Source organism: Marmota marmota, unplaced genomic scaffold (assembly GCF_001458135.2).
Source record: "Marmota marmota marmota unplaced genomic scaffold, marMar, whole genome shotgun sequence".
NCBI lineage: Eukaryota > Metazoa > Chordata > Mammalia > Rodentia > Sciuridae > Marmota > Marmota marmota.
The window spans coordinates 62,416,675-62,441,266 of record NW_026000174.1 but is presented as its reverse complement, the minus strand read 5'-3'; the positions used below and the strand labels follow the sequence as shown (position 1 = coordinate 62,441,266).

General features: G+C 38.2%; 2 protein-coding genes and 2 long non-coding RNA genes across 5 annotated transcripts in view; 3 read left to right on the top strand and 1 right to left on the bottom strand.

The window, feature by feature from the left end:
• The window catches only part of LOC125612121, a 53,550-nt gene that overhangs the window by 11,412 nt on the left and 17,546 nt on the right, over positions 1–24,592 (bottom strand). Inside the window, exon 3 of one of the 2 annotated variants that reach the window (XR_007342442.1) lies at positions 13,324–13,859. The exons of the other annotated variant lie outside the window; for it this stretch is intronic. This is a non-coding gene — a long non-coding RNA (uncharacterized LOC125612121). Of the gene's footprint in view, positions 1–13,323; positions 13,860–24,592 lie in introns of those variants that run through there. 2 annotated transcript variants of the gene reach the window in all.
• LOC125612123 lies at positions 4,541–4,845 on the top strand. Its single transcript, XR_007342444.1, has 2 exons — positions 4,541–4,575; positions 4,613–4,845. It is a non-coding gene; the product is annotated as an uncharacterized LOC125612123 (long non-coding RNA).
• Tcn1 (transcobalamin 1) lies at positions 7,992–20,496 on the top strand. The gene is made up of 9 exons (XM_015478009.2): positions 7,992–8,772; positions 11,155–11,322; positions 12,155–12,295; positions 13,165–13,317; positions 14,922–15,109; positions 17,449–17,635; positions 18,652–18,835; positions 20,042–20,160; positions 20,324–20,496. Exons 1-9 carry the CDS (start codon positions 8,694–8,696, stop codon positions 20,383–20,385), a joined length of 1,281 nt encoding a protein of 426 aa, XP_015333495.1. The 5' UTR covers positions 7,992–8,693; the 3' UTR covers positions 20,386–20,496.
• The window catches only part of Cblif (cobalamin binding intrinsic factor), a 13,315-nt gene continuing 11,373 nt past the window's right edge, over positions 22,651–24,592 (top strand). Inside the window, exons 1-2 of the mRNA XM_015478008.2 lie at positions 22,651–23,422; positions 24,102–24,278. Of these exons, the coding sequence (XP_015333494.1) occupies positions 23,344–23,422; positions 24,102–24,278 (256 nt within the window). The 5' untranslated portion in view covers positions 22,651–23,343. The remainder of the gene's footprint in view (positions 23,423–24,101; positions 24,279–24,592) is intronic.

Below are 24,592 nucleotides of genomic sequence, written 5' to 3'. Positions count from 1 at the left end.
GGGGACAAAAGATCTTTTTAGGTTAAAGTACGTCATGTTACACAGCAGTTTTTTGAACGTGATATTGATATATTTATATGAATTAAATGGTGCATTACAGTCATATATAATAGTGAGATGGGTTATACCATCATTATACATGCACATGACATAATTTGATCAATCTCATCCCCCAGTACCTATTCTTCTCTCCCTTCCTCTCTCCCCAGATCTGCTTGCTCTACTCTACTTATCTCCCTTCCATTATGGTTATTTTTAATTAGTGTATTATAATTACATATATGCAGATTCACTGTTCATTCATGGACATAGCACAGTTGGGAGATTTCATTCCCCAGTATTTTCACATGCTCTTCCCTCCTCCCTCCCTCTTGACCCCAATTCCCTTCCTCTATTGGTTTCCCTTTCATTTATTTTTGTGAGATTCCCTCCTTTTCTTTGTTTATTCTTTTCTATCTCTCTTGCTCTCTGTTTCCACATATGAGAGAAAATATTTAGTCCTTTATTTTGAGTCTGATTTAGTTCATTTAGCATGATGCTATCCACTTTTATCAATTTACCCACAATTGGCATAACTTCATTCTTCATGGCTGAGTTAAATGTCATTGTGTAATATACCACATTTTCTTCATCCATTTGCATGTTGAAAGATCCCTAGTCTGGTTCCATAACTTAGCTATTGTGAATTGTGCTGCAATAAACATTGATGTGCCTGTATTACTGTAGTATATTGATTTTAGTCCTTTTGGATAAATACTGAGGAGTGGGAGAGCTGGTCATGTGGTGGTTCCATGCCTAGTCTTTTCAGGAAACTCCATAATGATATCCAGAGTGGTTGTACTTTGCAGCCCACTGACAATGTATGCGTGAGTACCTTTGCCCCACATCCTCACCAGGGTTTAATATTATTTTTCTTCTTGAAGACTGTCATTCTAATTGAAATGAGATGAAATCTCAGGGTAGTTTTGATTTGTATTTCCCTGATTTCTAGGGATGATGAACATTTTTTCATATATTTGTTGACCATTAACTGAAAAACTTCTTCTCAGCAAAAGAAGAGGTGCATAGAGAGCCTACAGAATGGGAGCAAAATTTTTACCACACACACATCAGCTAGAGCACTAATCTCTAGTGTACATAAAGAACTCAAAAAACTTGACAGCAATAAAACAAACAACCCAATCAGTAAATGGGCTACCTAACTGAACAGACACTTCTAAGAAGACGATATACAGTCAATCAACAAATATATTAAAAAAATGTTCAACATCTCTAGTTATTAGAGAAACACACATCAAAACTAAGATTTCATCTCACTCCAGTCAGAATGGCAGCTATTAAGAATACAAACAATAAATGTTGGTGAGGATGTGGGGGAAAAGGCACACTCACACATAGCTGGTAGGACTGCAAATTGGTACAACCAATATGAAAAGCAGTATGGAGATTCCTTGGAAAACTGGGAATGGAACCACCATTTGACCCTGCTATACCACTCCTTGTTTTATATCCTAAGGACTTAAAAACAGCATACTACAGTGATACAGCCATATCAATGTTTATAGCAGCACAATTCACAATATCTAAATTATGAAACCAAGCTAGATGCCCTTCAGTAGATAAATGGATAAAGAAACTGTGGTATATATACACAATGGAATATTACTCAGCATTAAAAGAGAATAAAATCATGGCATTTGCAGATAAATGGGTGGAGTTGGAAGATACTATGCTAAGTGAAGTAAGCCAATCCTAAAAAAACAAATTCCAAATGTTTTCTCTGATATGAGGATGCTGATCCTTTATGGAGATGGGAGGGGGAGCATGGGAGAAAGGGAGGAACTTTAGATAGGGAAAAGGGATGAGAAAGGGAAGGAGGGGGAGGGAGGGGGTAGGGGGGTAGAAAGAGATGGACATCATTACCCTAAGTACACCTATGAAGACATGAATGGTGTGACTCTACTTTGTGAACAACCAGAGACATGAAAAAACGTGCTCTATATGTGTACTATGAATTGAAATACATTCCACTGTCATGTATAACAAATTAGAGTAAATTTTCAAAAAGAGATTCTCAGCTGAGTTCTACAAGACCTTCAACGAAGAACTGACATCAATACTTCTAAAATTATACCATGAAATGCAAAAGGAGGGAACACTTCCAAACTCATTCTATGAGGCTAGTCACCTGGATACCAAAACCAGACAGAGACACATCAAGGGAAGAAAACTTCAGAACCAATATCCCTAATTAACATAGATACAAATATTCTCAATAAAATTCTGGCAAATCAAATAAAAAATATTAAAAAGATAGTGCAACAAAGTAGATGCCCAATAAATGTTTATTATTATATTTACATAGCCAATTAATTACCTTGTCTATAAAACTTCCTGACTGTGAAACTCAACATAAATGTAGGTTTTCTTTTCACTTGCTCTACTATTACTTTTACCTTCTTTTTATCTGATATGTTGATATTTTACTTAAAAAACAGCAGGTTTATCCTGGTTTTTCCAGTTTGTTAATATATAACTATACCAAACACAAACTTATGGTTATTAATCACTTTATCTGTAATTAAATTTTATTTCATCCAAATAAAGTTTGTATTCCAACGTATATACATTTTTTTAAAAAGTGCAGCACGTTCAAGTGGGGTTCATCCCAGGGATGCAAGGATGGTTCAACATACAGAAATCAATAATATAATGCATCACATAAATAGACTTAAAGACAAGAATCATATGATTATCTTAATAGATGCAGAAAAAGCATTTGACAAAATACAGCACCTCTCCATGTTCAAAACACTAGTAAAACTAGGGATAAAGAAACGTATCTCAACACTAGAAAAGCTATCTATGCTAAGCCCAAGGCCAATATCATTCTTAATGGAGAAACATTGAAAGCATTCCCTCTAAAAACTGGAACAAAACAGGCATGCCCTCTTTCACCACTTCTATTCAACATAGTCCTTAAAACTCTAGACACAGCAATCAGACAAATGAAAAAAAATTAAAGGGATATGAATAGGAAAAGAAGAACTCAAACTATCACTATTTGCCAAAGACATGATTCTATATTTAGAATATCCAAAAAAATTCCACCAGGAAACTTCTAGAACTAATAAAGGAATCCAGCAAAGTAGCAGGACATAAAATCAATACCCATAAATCAAATGCATTCCTATACATAAGTGATGAATCCACTGCAAGAGAAATTAGGAAAACTACCCCATTCTCAATAGCCCCCCCAAAATAAAATACTTGGGAATCTAACAAAAGATGTGAAAGCCCTTTACAAGGGAAACTACAGAACACTAAGAAAGAAATTAAAGAAGACCTTAGAAGACAGAAAGATCTCCCATGCTCTTGGATAGGCAGAATTAATATTGTTAAAATGGACATACTACTATTCAAATTTAGTGCAATTCCTATTAAAACCCCAATAACATTCTTCATAGAACTAGAAAAAGCAATCATGAAATTCATTTGGAAAAATAAGAGACCCAGAATAACCAAAGCAGTCCTTAGCAAGAAGAGTGAAGCAGGAGGCATCACAATACCAGACCTTAAACTATACTACAGAGCAACAGTAACAAAAAAGGCATGATATTAGCACCGAAATAGAAATGTAGACCAAGGGTATAAAATAGAAGACACAGAGACAAACCCACATAAATATAGTTATCTCATACTAGACAAACATGCCAAAAACATACATTGGAGAAAAGGTAGCCTCTTCAACAAATGATACTAGAAAAATGAAATCCATATGTAACAAAATGAAAATAAACCTCTATCTCTCACCCTGCACGAAAAATCAACTCAAAGTGGATCAAAGAGTTAGGCACTAGAACAGAGACCCTGAGCCTAATAGAAGAAAAGTAGGCCCAAATCTTCATCATGTCAGCTTAGGTCCTGACTTCGTTAACATGACTTCTAAAGCACAAGAAGTACAATTAAGAATCAATAAATGTGGGCTGGGGATGTGGCTCAAGAGGTAGCGCGCTTGCCTGGCATGCCTGCAGCCCGGGTTCGATCCTCAGCACCACACACAAAGATGTTGTATCTGCCGAAAACTAAAAAATAAATATTAAAAAAATTTCTCTCTCTCTCTCTCTCTCTCTCTCTCTCTCTCTCTCTCTCAAAAAAAAAAAAAGAATCAATAAATGTGATGGATTCAAACTAAAAAGCTCCTTCTCAGCAAAGTAATCAATCAATAACATGAAGAGAGAGCCTACAAAATGGAAGAAAATCTTTACCACATTCACCTCGGATAGAGCATTAATCTCCAGGATATATAAAGAACTCAAAAAACTTAACACTAAAAAATCAAATAACCCAATCAATAAATGGGCTTAGAGGAACTGAACAGACACTTCACAGAAGAAGACATACAATCTATCAAAAACTATATGAAAAAATGTTCAAAATCTTTAGCAATTAGAGAAATGCAAACAAAATTACTCTTAAGATTTCATCTCACCCCCCATCAGAATGGCAATTATCAAGACTATAGACAACAATAAGTGTTGGCGAGGATGTGGGGAAAAGGTACACTCATACATTGTTGGTGGACTATAAATACTGTAACACTTACACATAGCTGATGGGAATGCAAATTGGTGCAACCAGTATGGAAAGTGGTATGGAGATTCCTCAGAAAACCTGGAATGGAACCACCATTTGACCCAGCTAATCCACTTCTCGGTTTATACTGAAAGGACTTAAAAATCAGCATATTACAGTGATGCAGCCACATCAATATTTCTAGAAGTTCAATTCACAATAACTAAACTATGGAACCAAACTAGGTGGCCTTCAACAGATAAATGAATATATGATGGAATATTACTCAGCCTTAAAAAATAATGAAATTATGGCATTTGCCAGTAAATGGGTAGAGGTAGAGAATATTATGCTAAGGGAAATAAGCCAATCCCCAAAAAAACAAAAGCTGAATGTTTTCTGATATGCAGATGCTAACTCACTCAGTCTCCATTTATTTAAAGTTTGTGATTTTAAATAAGAAATATGATGTGTCTAGGGATCACTCATTAAATGGCATCTCTGATGGTTTAAAGAAGGTAAAATAAGACCAAATCCTATTTCCTATCATACATTTCTCCTTAAATGACACAAACTTAGCAAAACATTTTTGCTCTCTTTTCTAATAATCATAGTTTTTAAGGATCTGGAATGACTTTTTAAAAAGAAAAAAAAAAAACAGAAACCAGTCCAACTCTCATGATGTTGACCCAGTTTCCAGAAATCCCTTCACCCAACGCACCATTTCATACTTCCCTCCTACTTTCACTTCCTCTACACACTTATACATTATACCAGGGGGAAAAAGAGAAAAAGATGAGACAAATCAGTTTGCTGCATGCCGTGTTCTATCACCCTCAGGTCTGGGAAGGAAGGAGCTCTGCTCAGGAACTCACACTTTATACAGCTTCACTGTGGCCTTCTCCACTGTGCCCTTTTCTGGGGGAAAGAAGTGTGCTGGGCCACAGGAACATGCCACCAAGATCTCAATCCCCCAGAATTCACTGCCCAAATAGCCCTGAGCTTACACACAAGGCCTGCCTGAGCCCCACTGAGTCTGTCCTCCCAGGTGTGTGTAGCCCTGGGCCCAGGGGCAGCCCAGGGACAACTGTCTACTGGAAATACGGATGCAACTTGGACACACCTGCACGGGCAGGCCCCATACAATGCAAGTGAGAGTGGGATTAGAGAGAATGGATTTAGCCACATCCATGGACAAGGGAAGGGATTTGAGTGGTGACCATTGCTGGTTCTTACCACAATGTCCCAGAGTAGAACTCTGGAATTCTAAATTAAAATCCGCCTTTCCGGCTCATCATGAAAGTTGGTTGTCAAAATAGGAGGGCAAAACTTATCTTGTTTAACAGTTTTTTCAATTAATTTATAATTTTTACATGGGTCTGCACTACATGTGCCTCCACTGACACCATTAGATAATCAGAGAGACCAAGGAACTGAGGGTAATGGAAGGAAGTGTTTGTAGTGAATCTTGGAAAGTTATCTAAATATAGTCAGAATTGAGGACATGAGTGGAATAAGAGTTAGTAAAAAAAAGGGGAGGGCAATATCATTGGCCCTAAATGTGGTAAGGGCCAAAGTATATTGATAAATTTAGATGAGACAATTAAAAAAAAGGATGATGCCATTTGTCCCACACTTTGTAGAAATCAGTCTATACTGATAAATTTAGGTGAGCTAGTAAGAAAGGGACAATACATTGATCCTATGCATGGTGGAGGTCAAACTATATATTAAAGGTAAGTATGAGATTATCCCCACACAAAACCTAAACTTCTTAGAAACCTGAAGAATAGTTCCCATCTTGGGGCAGGGAGAGCAGAGGGCAAATTCCCAGGAACCATGGAGGTATCTTTTGTCATGACTATTGGGATGAGGGATAGTTTTTACCTGCCAAAGATACCGATAAATAACATTCAAGGCACAGGAAAACCTTACACAACAAGGAATTATTTGGCCCCAAATGTCAACAGTGTCACTTTTAAGAAACCTAGGCCTTGAATCTTTGCATATTTGCCTTGTCTTAATATTCCCCAGCTTCCATGGGAAACCTTACATTCAATGTGTGTCTCCTGAATGTCTTCTATGGATTGGACCATGTGCTATACAAAGAAATTGTATTGTCAGTGTTCTCCACAGAAACAGTAGGGGAAAGAGACAGAGACAGAGGGACAGAATGAATGAATGAGGAACTGATTCATACAATTAGGGAGACTGAGAAGTACCACAGTCTGCTGTCTGTAAGCTGCAGACCCAGGAAAGCAAGTGGTATAATTCAATCTCAGTCTGAAGTCCTGAGAACCCGAGAATCCAATGGTATAAATCAATCCAAGGACTTCCCAGGAGAAGTGAGAAGTCCCTTCTAATCTTATATGGCTATACACTCACAGGCACATCAGAAATAATGTTTCATCCAGGCTCCCCATGGCCAGTCAAGTTGACACAGAAAGTTAACCATCAGAGTGTTACAGCTGGATATGAGCTGTCCCCCAAGAGCTCATGTGTGACAATGCAGGAATGTTCAGGGTTGAAATGGTTCGATTGTGAGAACTATAACATAATCAGTGGGCTAATCCACTGATATGGATTAACTGGGTGATTACTTGCAGGTGGGGTATAGCTGGAAGAATTAGGTCACTGGGGATATAACTTTGCAAAGCACTTCTCCCAGCTTCCTAGCCTTCATGCCCTCACCTGCTTTCCTCCATCACGTCCTTCCTCCATGATTTTCTGCCTTACCTTGTGTTAGGGTTCTCTAGAGGAAAAGAATCAACAGGAAGTATAATTATAAAAGGGGGACTAAATAGGTTGGCTTACATGACCAGAAGCTGGATGGTCTACAATGGCCATCTTCACACTGAAGAGAGCTGGGAGAACCAGTAGCTGCACAATCCAAGAGGCTGAAGCCCCAGAACAAGAGGGATCAACAGTGCTACTCTAGTCCCAGACCAAAGGCTTCTGGAGAATCACTGGCAGAGCCTGCTTTGCAAGAGTGAAGAAGGGAGAGTCCAATATCCTCAGACAATTGCAGCAGCAACCAAGAACCCATTCAAGAAGAATTAAGCTTGCATCTGCTGCTGCTTCCTTGTTCTTCCAACTTTTATTCCACCCAAACCATCATCCTATTGGTCAGTGCTGCCCATGCTTAGGGAGGGTCTCAATTTCAGGTGGCTATCCCACATGCCAATCATTCCTGGACACACCTCCATTAACACACCTATAATCCTAGGCATCTCTTAATCCAATCAAGTTGACAATTCAAATTGACGATTATACTTTGGGTCCAGAGCTTCAGGCTCAGCTGACCACCAACTGAACCTCTGAAACTGTGAGCCAAAATAAACTTTTTATCCTCTATGTTGTTCTTGTCAGGCCTTTTGGTCCCTGCAACACAAAGGCTGACTAAAACACAGAGATACAATGCCAATGATATGTCACAAGTCATGAGGAAGTAGATTGACAATATTTTCTAATAGTGCTTAAAAGAACTACAATAGGCAACACAACTCACATATAGCATATAATATGTAGCAATTTTTTGGCAGGCTGAAATTGATATTTGATGTATATCTCTCTGGTTTTTCTCTTGGGCAAAGAAACTCTCTGGACATCATGAACCCTAAGAGAAAATCTTAGCTTAAAAACCACCATACCAAAGACTGCCTCATAACCCTGCTTCCCTAATCTTGCCTGCTCCAATTTTTGACTTACAATTTCTACTTTCTTTTTTTATGTTATATGCCCTTGTCCCATCAAATCTGATTTCTCAGGAAAAATAAATCAAACAAAACCAAAGTAGAGTGGAAACGATGATAATGAAAACTAAGTCGAATGTAAAGGACTGATTTATGTCCATCAGGCTGAAAACAAGTAATAAATGTGAATCCTGAAGGTGTCGAACAGGAAACAAAAAAAAATATTTCCTCATTCTCCCTGACCATACCTTTCCAGTCTTCTTCCTGATTTGTCACATTACTTGACAAATACACTTGACCACACCTCCTGACATTGCTCAATATTTGCTTGAGTGAGAGGGGCTGAGACAACTGGAGAAGGAGCTCTCATTGCCCTCTGCCCATCATCCAGCCAAGCCCTCAGTTTTCCAGTACTCTGCTGGAGAGATGAGGCATTCATACCAGCTGCCCTTAGTGGGGCTCCTACTGTTTTCTCTTATTCCAAGCCAACTATGCAAGATCTGTGGTAAGTACAATTTCAGCTAAAATTATTCCAGTGTGATAGTCTTCTGAAAGCTATTATCAGAGCACTCTATGTAGAATTAACTAAGAAAAGACCCTATATCAGGTCTATGTGTGTTTCGACTCCATGCGGAATGGAAAGGGTAATTAAAAAATGATGAGAAAAATTCCACAAGAGGGATCATAGATTCTGTATTAAACTGCCTGTTCTTCCTAAGCTCCAATCCTCTCTACCACAATACCCCTACCAAGTAACTCTCTACTTTGTTCATTTCCAGTGATGGAAAATTCATGATCTCAGAAACTTTTCAGGATCATAGAAAGTGATCTTCTGATTTTGAAGTGCAATCTATTTCTGCAGTTCAACCCATGGCTTTGGTTTAACCCTTTGTAACTCACAGGAAAAAAATAATGATGATAAGCTCTTTCAAACAATGAGTCTTCTCTCTTGTCATTGTTTATGTTTAGATATTTCAAGCTGCATATCTTCCATCCTTCCATTCTTTCTATAGGACATAGGTTAGAACCTCATCATCTCTGAGTATTAGCTCCGGAGACTGCAAAGTTCTATTAAAAAAAAGTAAAGTGGGAGAAAGGAAATCCAGGCATGGGTCTAGTTTGACCCCTTAAGTGGAGGATAATGAAGGACAATTGTTGAAACACTTGATCTCTTGAAGTCTGGAGTAGACCTCAGGTGTATGATTTCTCTTTTGTGACTCTGTATTCTAGAATTTAGCTTTAAACAAATCCAAGGATGACTAGATTGTGCCATCTGCAGCTACATACTCCTGGTACTCTAGCCAGCAAGAGGAGATCAACACCATAGGAGACAGACTTGTATTCAAGCCAAGGCTAAAACACAGAATCTTCCAACTCACATTTTTCTTCCTGTACTGTCAGTTTCCCTACCGGATCCAGAGAATAGGAGACTTCCAGGGAGGCTTTGAAGTTCAATTCATTGCAAAGAATAATTAAATTTGTCTTTAGTGGTCAAGGAAGTTGATTAGAGTTGTTGAACAGGAACTAAAAAGTCTGCTTTAATGCCAGAAAATCTGCTGAACTGGATGCTTCCACAAACCTCAGAAATATGATTCACAATTGTCCTATTATGCCTGCAACAAACTGTGACCTTCCTACAATCACTCCATTCAGATCTTCTTGAGTGTTTATTACAGTGAACAAAATGTGCAAGAGAAATCACATCTCCTGTCTCTAAGTATGACAATAGGAACTCCAGTTGCACTGTAAATAGGAACATATGGAGCATTTTACCATGTGTTAATATCCACAATTTTTAAATGAAGAAACCAAGGGTCAGGAAAGTTACATAACTTACCCATGGTCATAAATTAAGGAGCAAAGAGACCATCAAAAGGTGCTGAACACAGGACTAGTTTTCTTCTCACTGTCTTACCAACCCATGAGACTATATGGAGATGGGAAGAATTTGGGGATATTTCTCAATATTGTAAACAAAATGTCTTATGTTTTAGGTGGCAATTAACTCTACTTATTTTCCTCCAGATCTTTGGGGCCTCTGGATTCTCTTTTACCTCCACAATAAAATGAACTTCCTTTCATGTTCTCCACTGTAATTTGGGGATATTGTAGGCTAAAACTAGAGGACATTCCAAAGGGAGTGTGCTGCTAAGTAATGATCTTGATGCCTGGCCAGTTGGGCAATCAGATAATGCAACTTGGGGGTCAATCATCAATGTAATAGAATTTTTGCCTTAGAATGAATGTTCTCAGGATTAACCCAATAAAGTTAGAAGAAAGAGAAGAAACCAGATAGAAAAAATAGAAAGAGCAATAGATAGGAGTCAGAAGACATGTATTCTAGTTTCAGTTAACCTTCCAATTATGAAAATTTCTTTAAGGACATTTCTCCAGGGAATGATACTAGATATCCCAGGCAGGACTGATATGCCAGTACCGGATTCACAAGCTGTTAAAATACTGAAATACTACAATGCTACTTGTCACAGAAGTAATGAAGTGGAGGAGGGCTCCAGACCCACCTCTGTATTATTTCACCAACAGCTAGTAACTACTGGGTTGACTTTGGTCTGGGCCATAACTATTAGTAAATATTTTAATATAACCCTTGTTTCTAGTCTTAATGTTTTATGAGCATTAATACTGTTACATAAGTTTGCTAAGTTCAGAACCAAAGAGGGTTGTGGACCACAGCTGAGAAAGTTGATGTTAGAGAATCAACGACGGAGCAATAGAAATTTGGATTGGGTTCAAGTCCCCATCAAGACTTGGTCCAGTTATGTCAATAAGGAACCTCCATTTTTAGTTAATGTAAGGGGGAAATGAAGCCATCCTGATCCACCTCATAATAGTATTGCCACATTATTTCTTCCTTTCTGTACTACAGAGGTCAATAAAGAAAACTACTCTTATCTGAACCATCTGTTGAATACAATGATCAATTCAGAATACACAAGCAAAACCCAATCTGCAAATGTCCTGTTGTCCCTCAGCCTTGTTGGAATTCAGGACAAAACCCTAAAACAACAAGTCGAAAGAACTATGGAAGGGAAAGGTGAGTGTTATATTCTATGAAATATTTAAGAAACGATCTACCTATCTAAAGAGATTATCTCCAACAAATTCTAAAAATTACGTGTCCAAAGTACCTCTGATGCATCAGTCCCAGCTGTATAAAACCTGAAGTGACAGTGCCTAGCAGCATCAAATCCACTCACTCTAGAGCTAGGTCATGCTTCTTTGGATCCTTCAGAACCACAAAGGAAAGCAAAATATATAGACTCTTAATATGGTGTTGTAAACTAGATGAGTTTACACATAAGGATATGAACCACAAACAAAAAAGCTCACAGTAGAGCAGCATCTGTGGAACAATAAAAATTTGAAGTGGGTTCAAGTCCAGGATTATCCTTGAGCTAGTCACATTAATACTGAGCCTCAGGTTTTGAGTTGATATAAGGGGGAAATGAAGCTACTCTTTCCTCTTCATATTATTATAATAGAAGTCTGAAAGTTTTGCTACTCTATTAAGACAGAACATAAAAATCAATTATTACTGTCCTAGAAAGATGGCAATATGAAGATAGAAAATCCAAAGGTTTTAGTATTTATCTACTTTTCTTATCTTTTTTTCATCTTTTGTAAATATTGCATGATTTCAAAAAGATCCCATTATTTCATGAAAAAGACTAAGACCTAGCTTGCACTGATACAGCAGAGCCTTAGAAGGCTCTGCTTTGGGGATTAAAAAAAGAGAACAATAAAAATTTTAGTGTACAGTAGAATGGAGAAAAAGAAGTTATAAGCAGTATAAGCCACAAGGAAGACAGGAAGCAAAAAAAATCACAAGCATGTGTCTCGTTAAACTTGAACACTTTTCTTTTCAGATCTAAATTTAAGCTCGGGACAGCTTGCTGTGATTATACTGGCTTTGGAAGCATGTCATACCACTGGTGAAAACTTTACATATAATGAATATCTGCTCAGTCATCTAGAAAAGAAATTCCAAGACGAAATTGAAAATATGAGTAAGAATCAAATGTTCAGAAACCCTCAACAACTTTGACTTCTCCTCTACTGATTCAGAACTGAATAATGTCCCTCCATTGTGTCCTCCTCCCTCTTCATCCCATTCATCCTGTGGCATCCCTGCAGGTCACTTCCCCCTCTTCCCTCTTTAACTGTGCAACCTGCATTTTTTTCTTTCCAAATTGTGTTCAACTGAGCACTGCCATACCTATGTCAAGGTCTCCTTCACACACACACACACACACACACACACACACACAATTCTTTAGTCCTCCAGGAGCTTGGCTTTTAGACAAATAATGAGTAACACCAGAAACAGCTGAACAACACAGGACACTGAGTTTTAAGTAACAAAGCATCCAAAATTAATATAAGAGCTAAAAGTGGCCAGAGTACTTTATCACTGGGAAAAAAGGGTTGACAGTCACGGCTACTAGTGAAATGCATTATTTTTTTTAAACTCCCACCTAATATATATCCTATTATTTACCAACTTCCTCCAATCCCACCTTCTTTGAAGTGCCTCCAACCCAAGCCTCTCAGCTTACTGTTACAAGTGCAAGAGGCTTGGAGGTAGGAAATCTATGTTCTAGTCGTAACTCTGTAACCAGCTGAATATCTGGATAGTCCTTTAATCTCTTCACTGTTGGCTCTCCTCAGATTTAAAATGAAAGGAGTTAAGTCAGATTTGGTGGCCTTTAAAAGTCTTTACATTTCTTGGATTTGCTCATCCTATGGGTGATCTCTACCTTCTCTTACTTACCTCTCTTTAAATATACAGAATGACAATAAAGAAAGTAGGAGAATGTTGAAAGGAGTATATTTACCCAGTACCATGAGTAAATATTTATCCTTTTCTTTCTGCCAGAAGCACACGATGGCAATCCACTGACCAACTTCTACCAGATCAGCCTGGACGTTTTGACTTTGTGTCTCTTCAAGGGGAACTACTCAACCACCGAAGTTGCTGAATTATTCAATTATACAAAAAACTATTATTTGGGTGGTCAGTTCTCAGTAGGTGAGTGTCACTTAACCCAATTCCCTTGGCTCCAAGGATACAATCACCAGTAGTTCTTGCCCTTTGGGGTTTTGTACCAACATTAATCATATTTTTTTCCTATCTTCTTTACCCTCAGAAGAGAATATTCTTTGGGGAAAATCATGGATAATGGTTGGCAGTTAAGCCTCTTTCCAGATGTGTGGTACCATAAAAAGACCTGGCTCCTAGTGCGGCTTAATATTACAATCTGTAAAATAAGGATGGAACATGAGAATATATATACAAAATATTTTAGAAAGCATAGAGTTTAAGAAATAAAATTCAAGGCAAGTCATTTAATTTAACACTGCCTCTTTCTCTAATTTACTGAGACAATGTGGACATGTTGGTTGACTTGAACAACACAACCTCTCCTAGGGAAAAGTCCAATATTTTGATCAAGTAAAGGAGAAGAACCAATTTCCCACTTTGTCAGTTTAATCATCCAAAAGAAGTCTCCTCTAGATAACTAGTATTGGTGCTCAGCTCCTATGGATCCAGATACATGGGCTCATTTTCATCTAAAAGGTCAAAGCAAAACACCAGTCAGTATTTCTGGACAGAATGTGAGACTTCCCATATTCCTTTTCTTGTAAGAGAGAGAAGGTGCCATACCAAGGAGCAATCAAGCATCAAAGAAAGAGTCCTTATCCTTCCTTCTTCCCGTCTTTTGCCTCATCCTGTCCCTTGAGGGGATTTACTGGGGAACAATTCTGTTAACTGCCATTTTTATTCAGTGTAATGGACTGATTAGGAACACACAAAGATATTTCTTTTGTTTTATTATCCTGGATTTTCTCAATTCCCTTACCAATGTGGTTGAAAAGTTGAAGAAAGATTTAAAAAGATGAGAGCAATCAAGATCTAAAAGTGAAAGCTAGAAAGGAAAAAGCAGGCAGAGGATTTCATAAAAATGAAAGGGAGATCAGTAGAGTAGAGATAAGGATGGGAAGGGGAAGAACGGAGGAAATGGGGAGGTTCTGGGCAATAAAATCCTGCATTCCTGGAAATCCCTCCGTCCAAGACAAACTGGAATGGTTGGTCAACCTATCACCAACGTTTTGTTCCCTGACAGATATTGGTGCAATGGCTGAAAATAGACGGGAGATCAGTAGAGTATAGAGATCAGGCAGAGGGAAGAGTGGAGGGATAAGGGAGGTACTGGGCAATGAAATTGATCAAATTATGTTATGTGCATGTATGAATATATCACAACAAATCCCAAGATTTTGTATAGTTATGATGCACCAGTAAAATAAAACAAAAATGGAAAACTGTTCATGAATATGGACTTACAAATCCATATATGGTTTTATGGCTATAACATATTATGTTATATATGTGCACATGACAACTCAACATAGGGAAGAAATCTTGAAATAAATTTGAGTGCATAGTCCTAGAAAGATGATCAGCCATATCTTAAAATCCTTCTCTGCTGTCATCAATCCGAATGACCAAACATTCTGGTTTTTCCAAATTTGTCCATTTAACTGACTCTAAGTCCTATCTCCCCAGAAATCCCTTAGTCTAAGACAAAGAATGGTTGGTCAACCCATTACCAATGTTTTGTTCCCTGACAGATACTGGTGCAATGGCTGTCCTGGCTCTGACATGTGTGAACAGGAGTCTAACAAATGAGCAGATCAAAGCAGAAAAGAATTTAACAAAAATTGATAAGTGTATAAGGTTCCTGGTAAAAAAAATTCTGTCTGAGAAAAAAGAAAATGGTCTCATTGGAAACACATTTAGTACAGGAATAGCTATGCAGGTAAGTCAGAGGGTAAAAATAGGAGACAGAAAAGGGAGTCACAGAGAACAATACCTTGATCCCTTATTGTTGACCCCTAAGATGATGATGATGATATTATTATTACTATTATTATTATTTCTTTTTTATTACTTTTTTATTTATATGACAGTGGGATGCATTACAATTCTTATTACACATATAGAGCACAAATTTTCATATCTCTGGTTATATACAAAGTATATTCACACCAATTTGTGTCTTCAAACATGTACTTTGGATAATAATATCCATCATATTCCACCATCATTGTTAACCCCATACCTCCTCCCTTGCCCTCCCACCCCTCTGCCCTACCAGAGTCCATTTATTCCTCCCACACTCCCCCTCCCTACCTGACTATGAATCAGCCTCCTTATATCAGAGAAAACATTTGGCATTTGGTTTTTTGAGATTGGTTAACTTCACTTAGCATTATCTTCTCTAACTCCATCCATTTACCTACAAATACCATGATTTTATTCTCTTTAACTGCTGAGTAATATTCCATTGTGTATATATGCCACATTTTTTTATCCATTCATCTATTGAAGGGCATCTAGGTTGGTTCCACAATTTAGCTATTGTGAATTAAGCTGCTATAAACATGATGCGGCTGTGTCCCTGTAGTATGCTGTTTTTAAGTCCTTTGGGTATAGACTGAGGAGAGGAACAGCTGGGTCAAATGGTGGTTCCATTCCCAATTTTCCAAGAAATCTCCATACTGCTTTCCATATTGGCTGCACCAAATTGCAGCCCCAACAGCAGTGTATGAGTGTATCTTTTTCCCCACATCCTTGCCAACACTTACTGTTGTTTGTATGCAAAATAGCTGCCATTCTGACTGGAGTGAGATGAAATCTTAAGAGTAGTTTTGATTTGCATTTCTCTAATTGCTAGTGATGATAAACATTTTTTCATATATTTTTTGATTGATCGTATATCCTCTTCTGAGAAGTGTCTGTTCAGGTCCTTGGCCCATTTATTGATTGGATTATTTATTTTTTTGGTGTTAAGTTTTTTGAGTTTCTTTATATAATCTAGAGATTAGTGCTGTATCTGATGTGTGTGTATAGTACTAGTAGGAGGAGGAGGAGGAGGAGGAAGAGGAGTATGTTTCCTACACTATTTTTCTTACATGATTTCCCAACACCATCTGAAATATATTCTTTTCACCTTCAATCTTTACCTTTTCATATCCAATGCTTTTATGAAGCTTTTCCTAACTACAATTTCTTTATGAAATTAGAAATTTTGCTACAACCTATCTTGTTATATCACATGTAATTTCACACTTTACCACATACTGTTGTTTTGTGTGTTCATCTTTCTTCCAAATTATGTTACTGCTGCATTAGTAGTGATAGTAGTAGTAAATAGTGTCAGTATTTGTTGTGTCCTATTAAATAAATTAATGCACATAACATCATGAGGAAAGGATTATCCTAAACAGGAGCATAAGTCAGAGTGTCAGTAAACTTGCCAAATTTTATAAAGCCAGAAAGTGTTATGGATGGGGATGGACCTCAACAGTTGTTCTCAAAACTCACTCAGTACCTATACTGTCATGCACACATTCCTCAAGGTCTGGCACTTTTTCTACATTCTTTCATTGACTTACTGAACTCTAAGTGGTAGATACAAGAATAGAAAAAAAAGAAGGTTTGAAGGGAAAAAACGCAGAGTCATTAGGATGAATAGTTATTTGCCAGGCTGACGTCGGGTGAGAGGACTTTCAGAAGCATCCCTTGGGGACTGGTCAAAATGCAAACACTCTCATCATTTCAAGGCCATGTGCTCCCCATTCCTACCTTAGGCCTTTGCTCATGCTGCTCCCTCAGCTCAGAGTCCCCTCCTCTTTCCTCCTTCCAACATGCCTCATACTGCCAAGCTGCCAAGGCTCACCTCCAATACCACCTCCTCCAATGAAGTTTTCCTCAGACTCACTACATATATGTGAAACCCTCTCCATTTTTGAAAGACAATGTCACTAGGCACTTCTCTTAGGGCATTCATTTAGGGCACCTTTTACAATAGTTTGTTGATTATGTTTATTGAGTGCATCTTTATGATAGGTATTATTCTAGAGCTAAAATACAGGAGTAAATATGGCAGAGAAAGTCTATTTTCAATGGAATCATTGTACCTTGCATTACACAATTCCCCTGCACTCAAACTAGTCTATAACCTTCCATATAGTGGGAAAGATAACTTAAAGGTGCTTCCTATGTTGTCAATGTTCAGTAAATTCTTACTGAATTAGTTAGGTGCCACCTTCCACCCTATTTGAAGTGTCTCTGACTCTCTTTCTTTCTCACTAGGCCCTCTTTGTGTCATCAAAGTATTATGAAGAAAGTGAATGGAATTGCCAACAAACTCTGAATACAACATTCAAGGAAATTTCTCGGGGAATGTTCAATAATCCAACTGCTGCGGCCCAGATCTTACCTCCCCTAATGGGAAAGACCTACTTGAATGTTACAAACTTTCCTTGTGTCTCTGATTTAGGTATAAGCACTGAAGGAAGGGTAAACTCTTTTGCCTTTCAGCCTAACACCCAAAGGATGTGAGAGGCAGGAGTCTTTAGGGACTGAAAGTGAGAGGATAAGCCTCTAAGCCATAGAAGTTTCTAGACAGAATTCAGTTCTCATTACATCATCAGGAATTACAACCACCTGAGGACTTGTTCTCAGGGTGGCAGACCTTATTCTTGATTGAAACATAGATAAGTGATGTCTGTCTTCAAAGAGATGTTTTCTGATTGTAGATACAGAAATTCCCATCCTAGACAAAGCATCATTCCCATTCTAAACGAAGTATAGAAGGTGAATATTATATTTCTGACTTTTCATTATTCACACAATAATTTCCATTATTCCTCTGTGAAAAAATACATGGTTGGAAAGAATATGGCAGTATTCTTAGACAAATGTAGTATGAATTATTTATTCAAACAGATTATTTTGAAATAAGGTAGAAAGGAGTCATTTTCTTCTATCTCCCTTCATTCCTGGTACAGCCACTTACGGATTTAGGGGCATTGGGCAAATGTTTAACCTCTAAGCTAAAGTAATTTCTAATGTAGAAAATGGTAACACTACCTCACACAGGTTTTGTGAGAACTGATTGAGCTAATTCATGTAAAATGATTATTGCAATGGCTGGCACTTAATATGTTCTTAGCAAATATTAAGAAATAAAAAGAGGAAAGATAAGCATTGCTGGATTCTGTACCAAAGGGGGAAAAAATCAGGACTGTCTGGGGAAAACGGGCATTAAGCCAACTGAATTGTTTAAACAGCTGGGAGCTGAGCCCAATGCCAGCATTCACAGGCTGGGTAGTCTCTGTTTTCATTTCTGTTTAGTCACATGAGAGATCTTCCCCTTGATGACATTTGCTCCTTGTAGCAAATTCATCTCTGTATAAAGGAAAGGAATCCTTAGACAGGGGTAGAATGGTATGCAAACTCTGACACCATATTTATTCTTCTGCATATCTATCTCTGCTTTTCTGTCTCTGTCAGATAAATTCAACATTTCCAATGATGCACCTGAATCTAACACACCTTCTAACTCATCCTCATCCATCCTCGTCCATTACTCTGTGGTAATCAATGAAACATATCCTATCAATATCACCGTGCCAAATGGTTCAGTCTTCCTAGATGTGATGAAAGAAGCTCAAAAACAGAATTCGACGGCATTTCGGTATGTCTGACCATAACCTAATGCTAATGTATTTACTGTAATTTTGAAAGACTGATTAAGAATATATCTGCACCTGAATATAAAGTGTATTTAAGACACTTCTGTACTGGTACTTTTGTTATCCATGTATACCTCACAGCAGGGTTTAAAAATACCTATTATATGCTAGGAAGATTATTTCACCTCAAAGCACATAATATGTATTAAGTTAATGTTCACTTAATGAATGAATGAATCCCAGGATTCTTTCTTTTTTCAGCAAAACTTGAATAAATAGAACCTTTTATATCAGACATCTGTGTCTAGAAGAGTGGTTCTTAACTACTTTTGAATCAATGACTCCTTTGAAAATCAGATGAATGTAATGAAAGCTCATCTCAGAAAAATTAACACCAAAAAAATTGACATTTCAATTGGTAATTTCACAAATGCACTTAAGTCTCTCCATTTCCCCCTTTCAGGAGATGTATGGACCCCTAAATTAAGGTTCCCTGGCCTAGAGAGGTCAAATAGCAAATTTAAGATATTTGTGCCCCTGAAAAGTATGATTTATTTGACTCCTTAAATCTAGTTGAAAGTTATTTATTGTGTCTAGCAACATGTACTGTAGAGAAAATCTGAATAATTGTGTGTGTGTATATATATGTGTAATATATATATATATACATATATAATAAATATATTTAAAAGACTGATTTCAAGAGCTTCCAAGCAGATAATGAAATATGACTAAGGAATGTGAAATAGATAACAACCTTGTCATTTTGTAATACACATCACATGAAATATCAATCCTTCCTTCCTGATTGTCTTTTCTAAAAGAAAACCCACTAATTTGCAGTGCCTTGAGGTTAACATGAGGTTAACACTTTCTTCTACTTCTCCAGTATCTTCAACAGGTACTATTCCAGGGTGGAAGGTTGAAGAAGTTAATTGCAAAGTGTGTATAATGGCAGTGGGGGAAGACAGAGCCATGGGCATCACATTGTCACTTTGACAGAGTGTGAAGTGCCTGCATCAGAATCCCTGGACTTTTGATAAAACCTGCAGCTTCCCGGTCCCCAGCCCAGACCTAAGAATCAAATAATCTGAGTATAGGGCCAGGAAATCTGTATTTTGGGTTACATCTCCAAGTTATACTTAAAAACATTAAAGGGTCTCCTTTGAAAATTCTAAATTCTTATAACTCATTCACTGTCCCCACAGTTTCACAATGGAGCAGAGCGAATGGGGCCCCTACATTACTTCTGTCCAGGGTCTGTATGCCAGCAACAATAAGAGAACCTACTGGGAACTTCTGAGCGGAGGCAAATCATTGAGCCAAGGTAAGAAGAGATGTACCAAGAAGATCCACGGAGTATAAATGCCCAAAGTTCTCAGATGGGAGGGCATAAGCTTTTGTTGGAAATGGGCCAAAGTGTTGGGCAAGATGGCATCCAATGGATTCAGTGGTCAAATATTTTGACCTCTCTTTCTTCCTCTTTTCAGGAGTTGGTAGCTATGTTGTTCATAATGGAGAAAACTTGGAGATTCGTTGGAGCAAATACTGATAAGCCCAGACTTTCCTCTTATGAATGTACCTTTTGGAGTGGAATTCTATGAAGAAATTAGCCCAACACTCCCCCCTCCAATTCAATAAAAGATCAATGTCTGTACAAGAAGAGCATGTTCTAATCAGTTAATTTTCAAAAGGATTTTATAAGTTATTACAGGGATGATCACCTAAAGAAGAATAGATTAGACCACATGTCCAATAAGCTGGGTTCTGCTCAAGCTTCCCCAACTATCTGGAGGATCTTCGGCAATTGGGGAAAATTAAAGTCTACATCTAGGGCTGGGGTTGTGGCTCAATGGTAGAACATTTGCCTCACACGTATGAGGCACTAGGTTTGATTCTCAGTACAACATATAAATAAATGAATAAAATAAAGGTCCATCAACAACTAAAAAAATTATTTAAAAAATTCTAGGATCTAAAGTTGCAGCAGCAACCATGAGATCAATGAAAAGCTCACAAGGAGACATCTCTCTGAAGAAAGCAAGGGAGGAACCCAAGTGTCATTGACTTCATACAGGCAGTGAGTAGAGAGAAAAACTTGTGTGGAAAAGGAAACATACAGGAGAAATCAGTCCATAGTTTGAGGAACAATACTATCACCTCCTCTGTTTGTCTCCCTTGGTTCCATTTGTTCTTCCCCCACATTTATTTTCCATTTAGTTCCCCATAAATTCACCCTAGTATTCATGTTAAATATGCATGCAAAAAAATCACATCTGATCAGTAGTGGAAAGAGAATAGCAGGAGAGAGGAAGGGGAGGAAAAAAAATCACCTCTGATGTCCATTTCCACCAAATTAAAAAAAAAAAAACATTTTAAAAAGGGGGTGAAAGGTGTCTAGGCAGCATGAACTGAATTGTACTGTATACCAAGTACCTGAGTTGCATACAGATACAGTCAGGAGCCAGAAGTACCTTTAAGATGTCAAAAGGCTTCAGTCTACTGTCATATATAACTAATAAGAACAAATAAAACTTTTTTAAAAAAAAGATGTCAAAGGGTGGAAAGTGCTTCACATATCACACAAATAGCCCATTTCAAGTAACTCCCAGAAGAAAGATATCCTCAGGTAGAATCAAAATATTTTAAATTACTCCTCATACTTTCTTCATGATAATCTTCCTCTCTTCCACCTGCGACCCTGCTTCATAGAGGCTGAACCCTACTCCTACATACCACTTTCTGATACTGATTCTCAACTCTCAGTTCAACTCTCCCCTGTCCTCTTTTCAGGAGTTGGTAGCTATGGTGTTCATAATGGAGAAAACTTGGAGATTCCTTGGAGCAAGTGGGACACATGTCCCCATTATTAGACTGCAGTGGATTCTATCCTCTTGCTACTGTGACTTACCTTGAAAGCAACAGTAGAGACAGGAGAAAGGTGTAAGACCTTCCAGGCCCTCGTGGTGCTGCTAGTACAGAGAGCAATTGTCAGGTCTAGACTATACACTGAAGATAGTAATTTGAGAAGACAAATCCAAAAAAAAATGTTAGAACTGGCACACTATCCCATACTCTGCAGAAGGGAATTGTACAAGGGCAGGAATAGCAGGAAGTGGAGACACCGGCTCACGTTAGACATTGTCTAGCACACCCCAATATGTACCCTGTGTTCTCACCTCACAAAACCACCAACATTCCCTGAGAAAGTAGTGCTTTAGAACCCATGTCTTACATTAGTTCACTAATTCACTCATTCAAGTCACAAGTGCTGGGGATTGAGGAGTGAGAAAAACAAACAAACCCCTACCTCCTTGAAGTAGTTATTCTAATGGGGAGGAAGACAGTAGACAACTGTACACAGTGTGACAGCCATAAGTTACAGCAGGGAAGGGTGTGGTGACGCTGGTGGGGGTGAGGTTAATAGGGGATGGTCTGGAAGGCCTCTCTAAAAGCTTCCCTTGGACAAAAAGATGAAGGAAGTGAGAAGCCACCACAAGGATATCTAGAAGAGCGTCCTGGGTAGGATCCTGGAGGTAAGGACTTAAAGGAAACCCAGAAGCCACATCTTATAGAGCCTTGTAAGTCATAAAGACTTTGAATTTTATTTTAAGATGAGAGCCACTGGACAATTCCCCCCAAAAAGCAGCTACTTAAAATGCAGAAAAGAATCAGCCCCTTCCTTCATAATTTCAAAATACTAGTTCCAGTTCTGTATTATAGAGGAGTTTTCTTTGATTTATAAAATGGGTACATTTCTAATATATATATATATACATATATATATATACTTAATATATATATATATATATACTTAATCTAGTTAACTGATGCCTTATTATCTAATTACTTGTCTGAAGGGCTTGGGTGTTGGAGACTGTTGTCATCCCCAGGTAAAGAAAGATAAATTTAATTTTTTTTTTTTATGAAACAGAGGTCTTGTTTAAAAATCTTCAAAGAATCTGGGCCAGAACCAGGTCCAGGTTAACTTGATTAATTGCATAAAGCCAAACTTCACCTGGAAGATCCCCACCTGAGAACCAAAAAAGGGGCCTTGGACCATAAATGAGCTCATGTCCATAGATCAACCAAACCTCAACAAAGTGGCTGCAGATAAACATTCAGTAGGTTATTCGACTGATGCAGTAAGGAATAGAAGTCTTGTTTTATACTCACACATTAGCCAAACTTTCTAATGTAATGACCTAGAAACTTGGTAAAGGCTACTTTCTTGTCACTGTCTTTGTTACACCTAGCCCCAATTCTCTGTATCACTGTACTGCCTAGAAGTCACCTTCAGACACCATGGAGGGTCTATACAGTGGGTAAACATAGATAAGCCATGGAAATTGGTTATATCAGGAAAAGTCAGCATAAGTAGTTAGGAGTGGCTGGGTCAGGAGCAGAGTGTTTTACAAAGATAAGCGTATATAAAAGAAGGTAGAATAACACTCCACTTGCAAACACTGGTATCTGTGGACAGGGAAACGTGGCAGGACAGGAGAGTGAAATGGCTTGGCTTGCCCTCTACCTCCTAAACCTTCTCTGGGCTATGGCTGGGACTAGTACCCAGACCCGAAGCTTGTGCTGTGAGTATGCTGTTTATTCTGAGATGGCCAGGGAAGCAGTTACCCTGCGAAGAGGCAAAGACCTCAGATAAAAGTCTGCTGATGAGAAAGTGATTGGAATAGCAATCACTGTAAGAGTTCCAAAGTGGGTGAGTCAGGGTGCAAGTGTGTGCTGTTCATCATTCCTGACTCAAAGAACTTGTGAGCCAAGTTGATGCATTTTTTATTAAGATGAGCTGAAGTACTATTGCAGGAATGATGCTTGCTGGTACAAGACAGACACTTAGTGGCCATTGAGACCTGGTACCACTACCAGGGAGGTAGTGGGAGGTTTTGGTAATGACTGAGGACACATACTGTCCCAAATCTTTAATATTCTTCATGGAAGAGTGGGGTGAACATAGATGCAAGGCAAACAGTAATTTTAAGAAGTTACCAGAAGTCATGTGAAATGTCCATGAGCCATATCACTTAAACATAGTAAATGAAAAATAACTTTTACAACCCCAAATGTGAGTTTTTAAGAAAATCTAAGGACTAAATTACATTTAAAAAAATCAATGTTTTCTGCATTTCTCTTCAATTATTTAAGTTGCCAAAGCTAATCAAATCTTCTATTTAAAAAAAAAACATGGGAATCATGTTTCTGAGGAGAGAGAATAAGGGAAAGAGGTTTGATAAGTAGTTTTTCTCTTCTCAGCTGTCCCCTCAGAACAACAGCCTTGGGTTGATGGCCTACAAGCACTCATGGAGAACTCAGTGATCTCATCAGCCTACCCAAACCCCAGCATCCTGATTGCCATGAATCTGGCTGGGACCTACAACCTGGAGGCCCAGAAGCTCCTGACCTATGAGCTCATGGCCACTGACACTGTGGGTGAGATATGTGAGCCCCTTGCCCACCCTCACAATCACACACACCACTAGCCACTCTCAGATACCAACTTTATGTCACCCCATCACCACCTGAATGCTGCCTTTGACTGTACCTTGATCACTTTTCCTTACACACTGATAAATACCTGGAAAGAAATGTGTGTGAAGTGAGAACATTAATGGAGGAAGACGGTGAACCAGAAAGAGCTCCCAACTAGACGCACAGAGAGCAGGCTTCCAGTTCTGAATATGCCACTTACCAGTTGTGACCTTGAGTTTGAGTTTCTTTTCTTTCTTTTTTTTTTTTTTTTCGGG

Coding starts and splice junctions, on each gene's coding strand:
- Tcn1 (XM_015478009.2), top strand. CDS start 8,694: ATGAGGCATTCATACCAGCTGCCCTTAGTGGGGCTCCTACTGTTTTCT. Junction 13,318..14,921: donor GGGTGGTCAGTTCTCAGTAG/GTGAGTGTCACT, acceptor GTTCCCTGACAG/ATACTGGTGCAATGGCTGTC. Junction 18,836..20,041: donor CAGAATTCGACGGCATTTCG/GTATGTCTGACC, acceptor CTGTCCCCACAG/TTTCACAATGGAGCAGAGCG.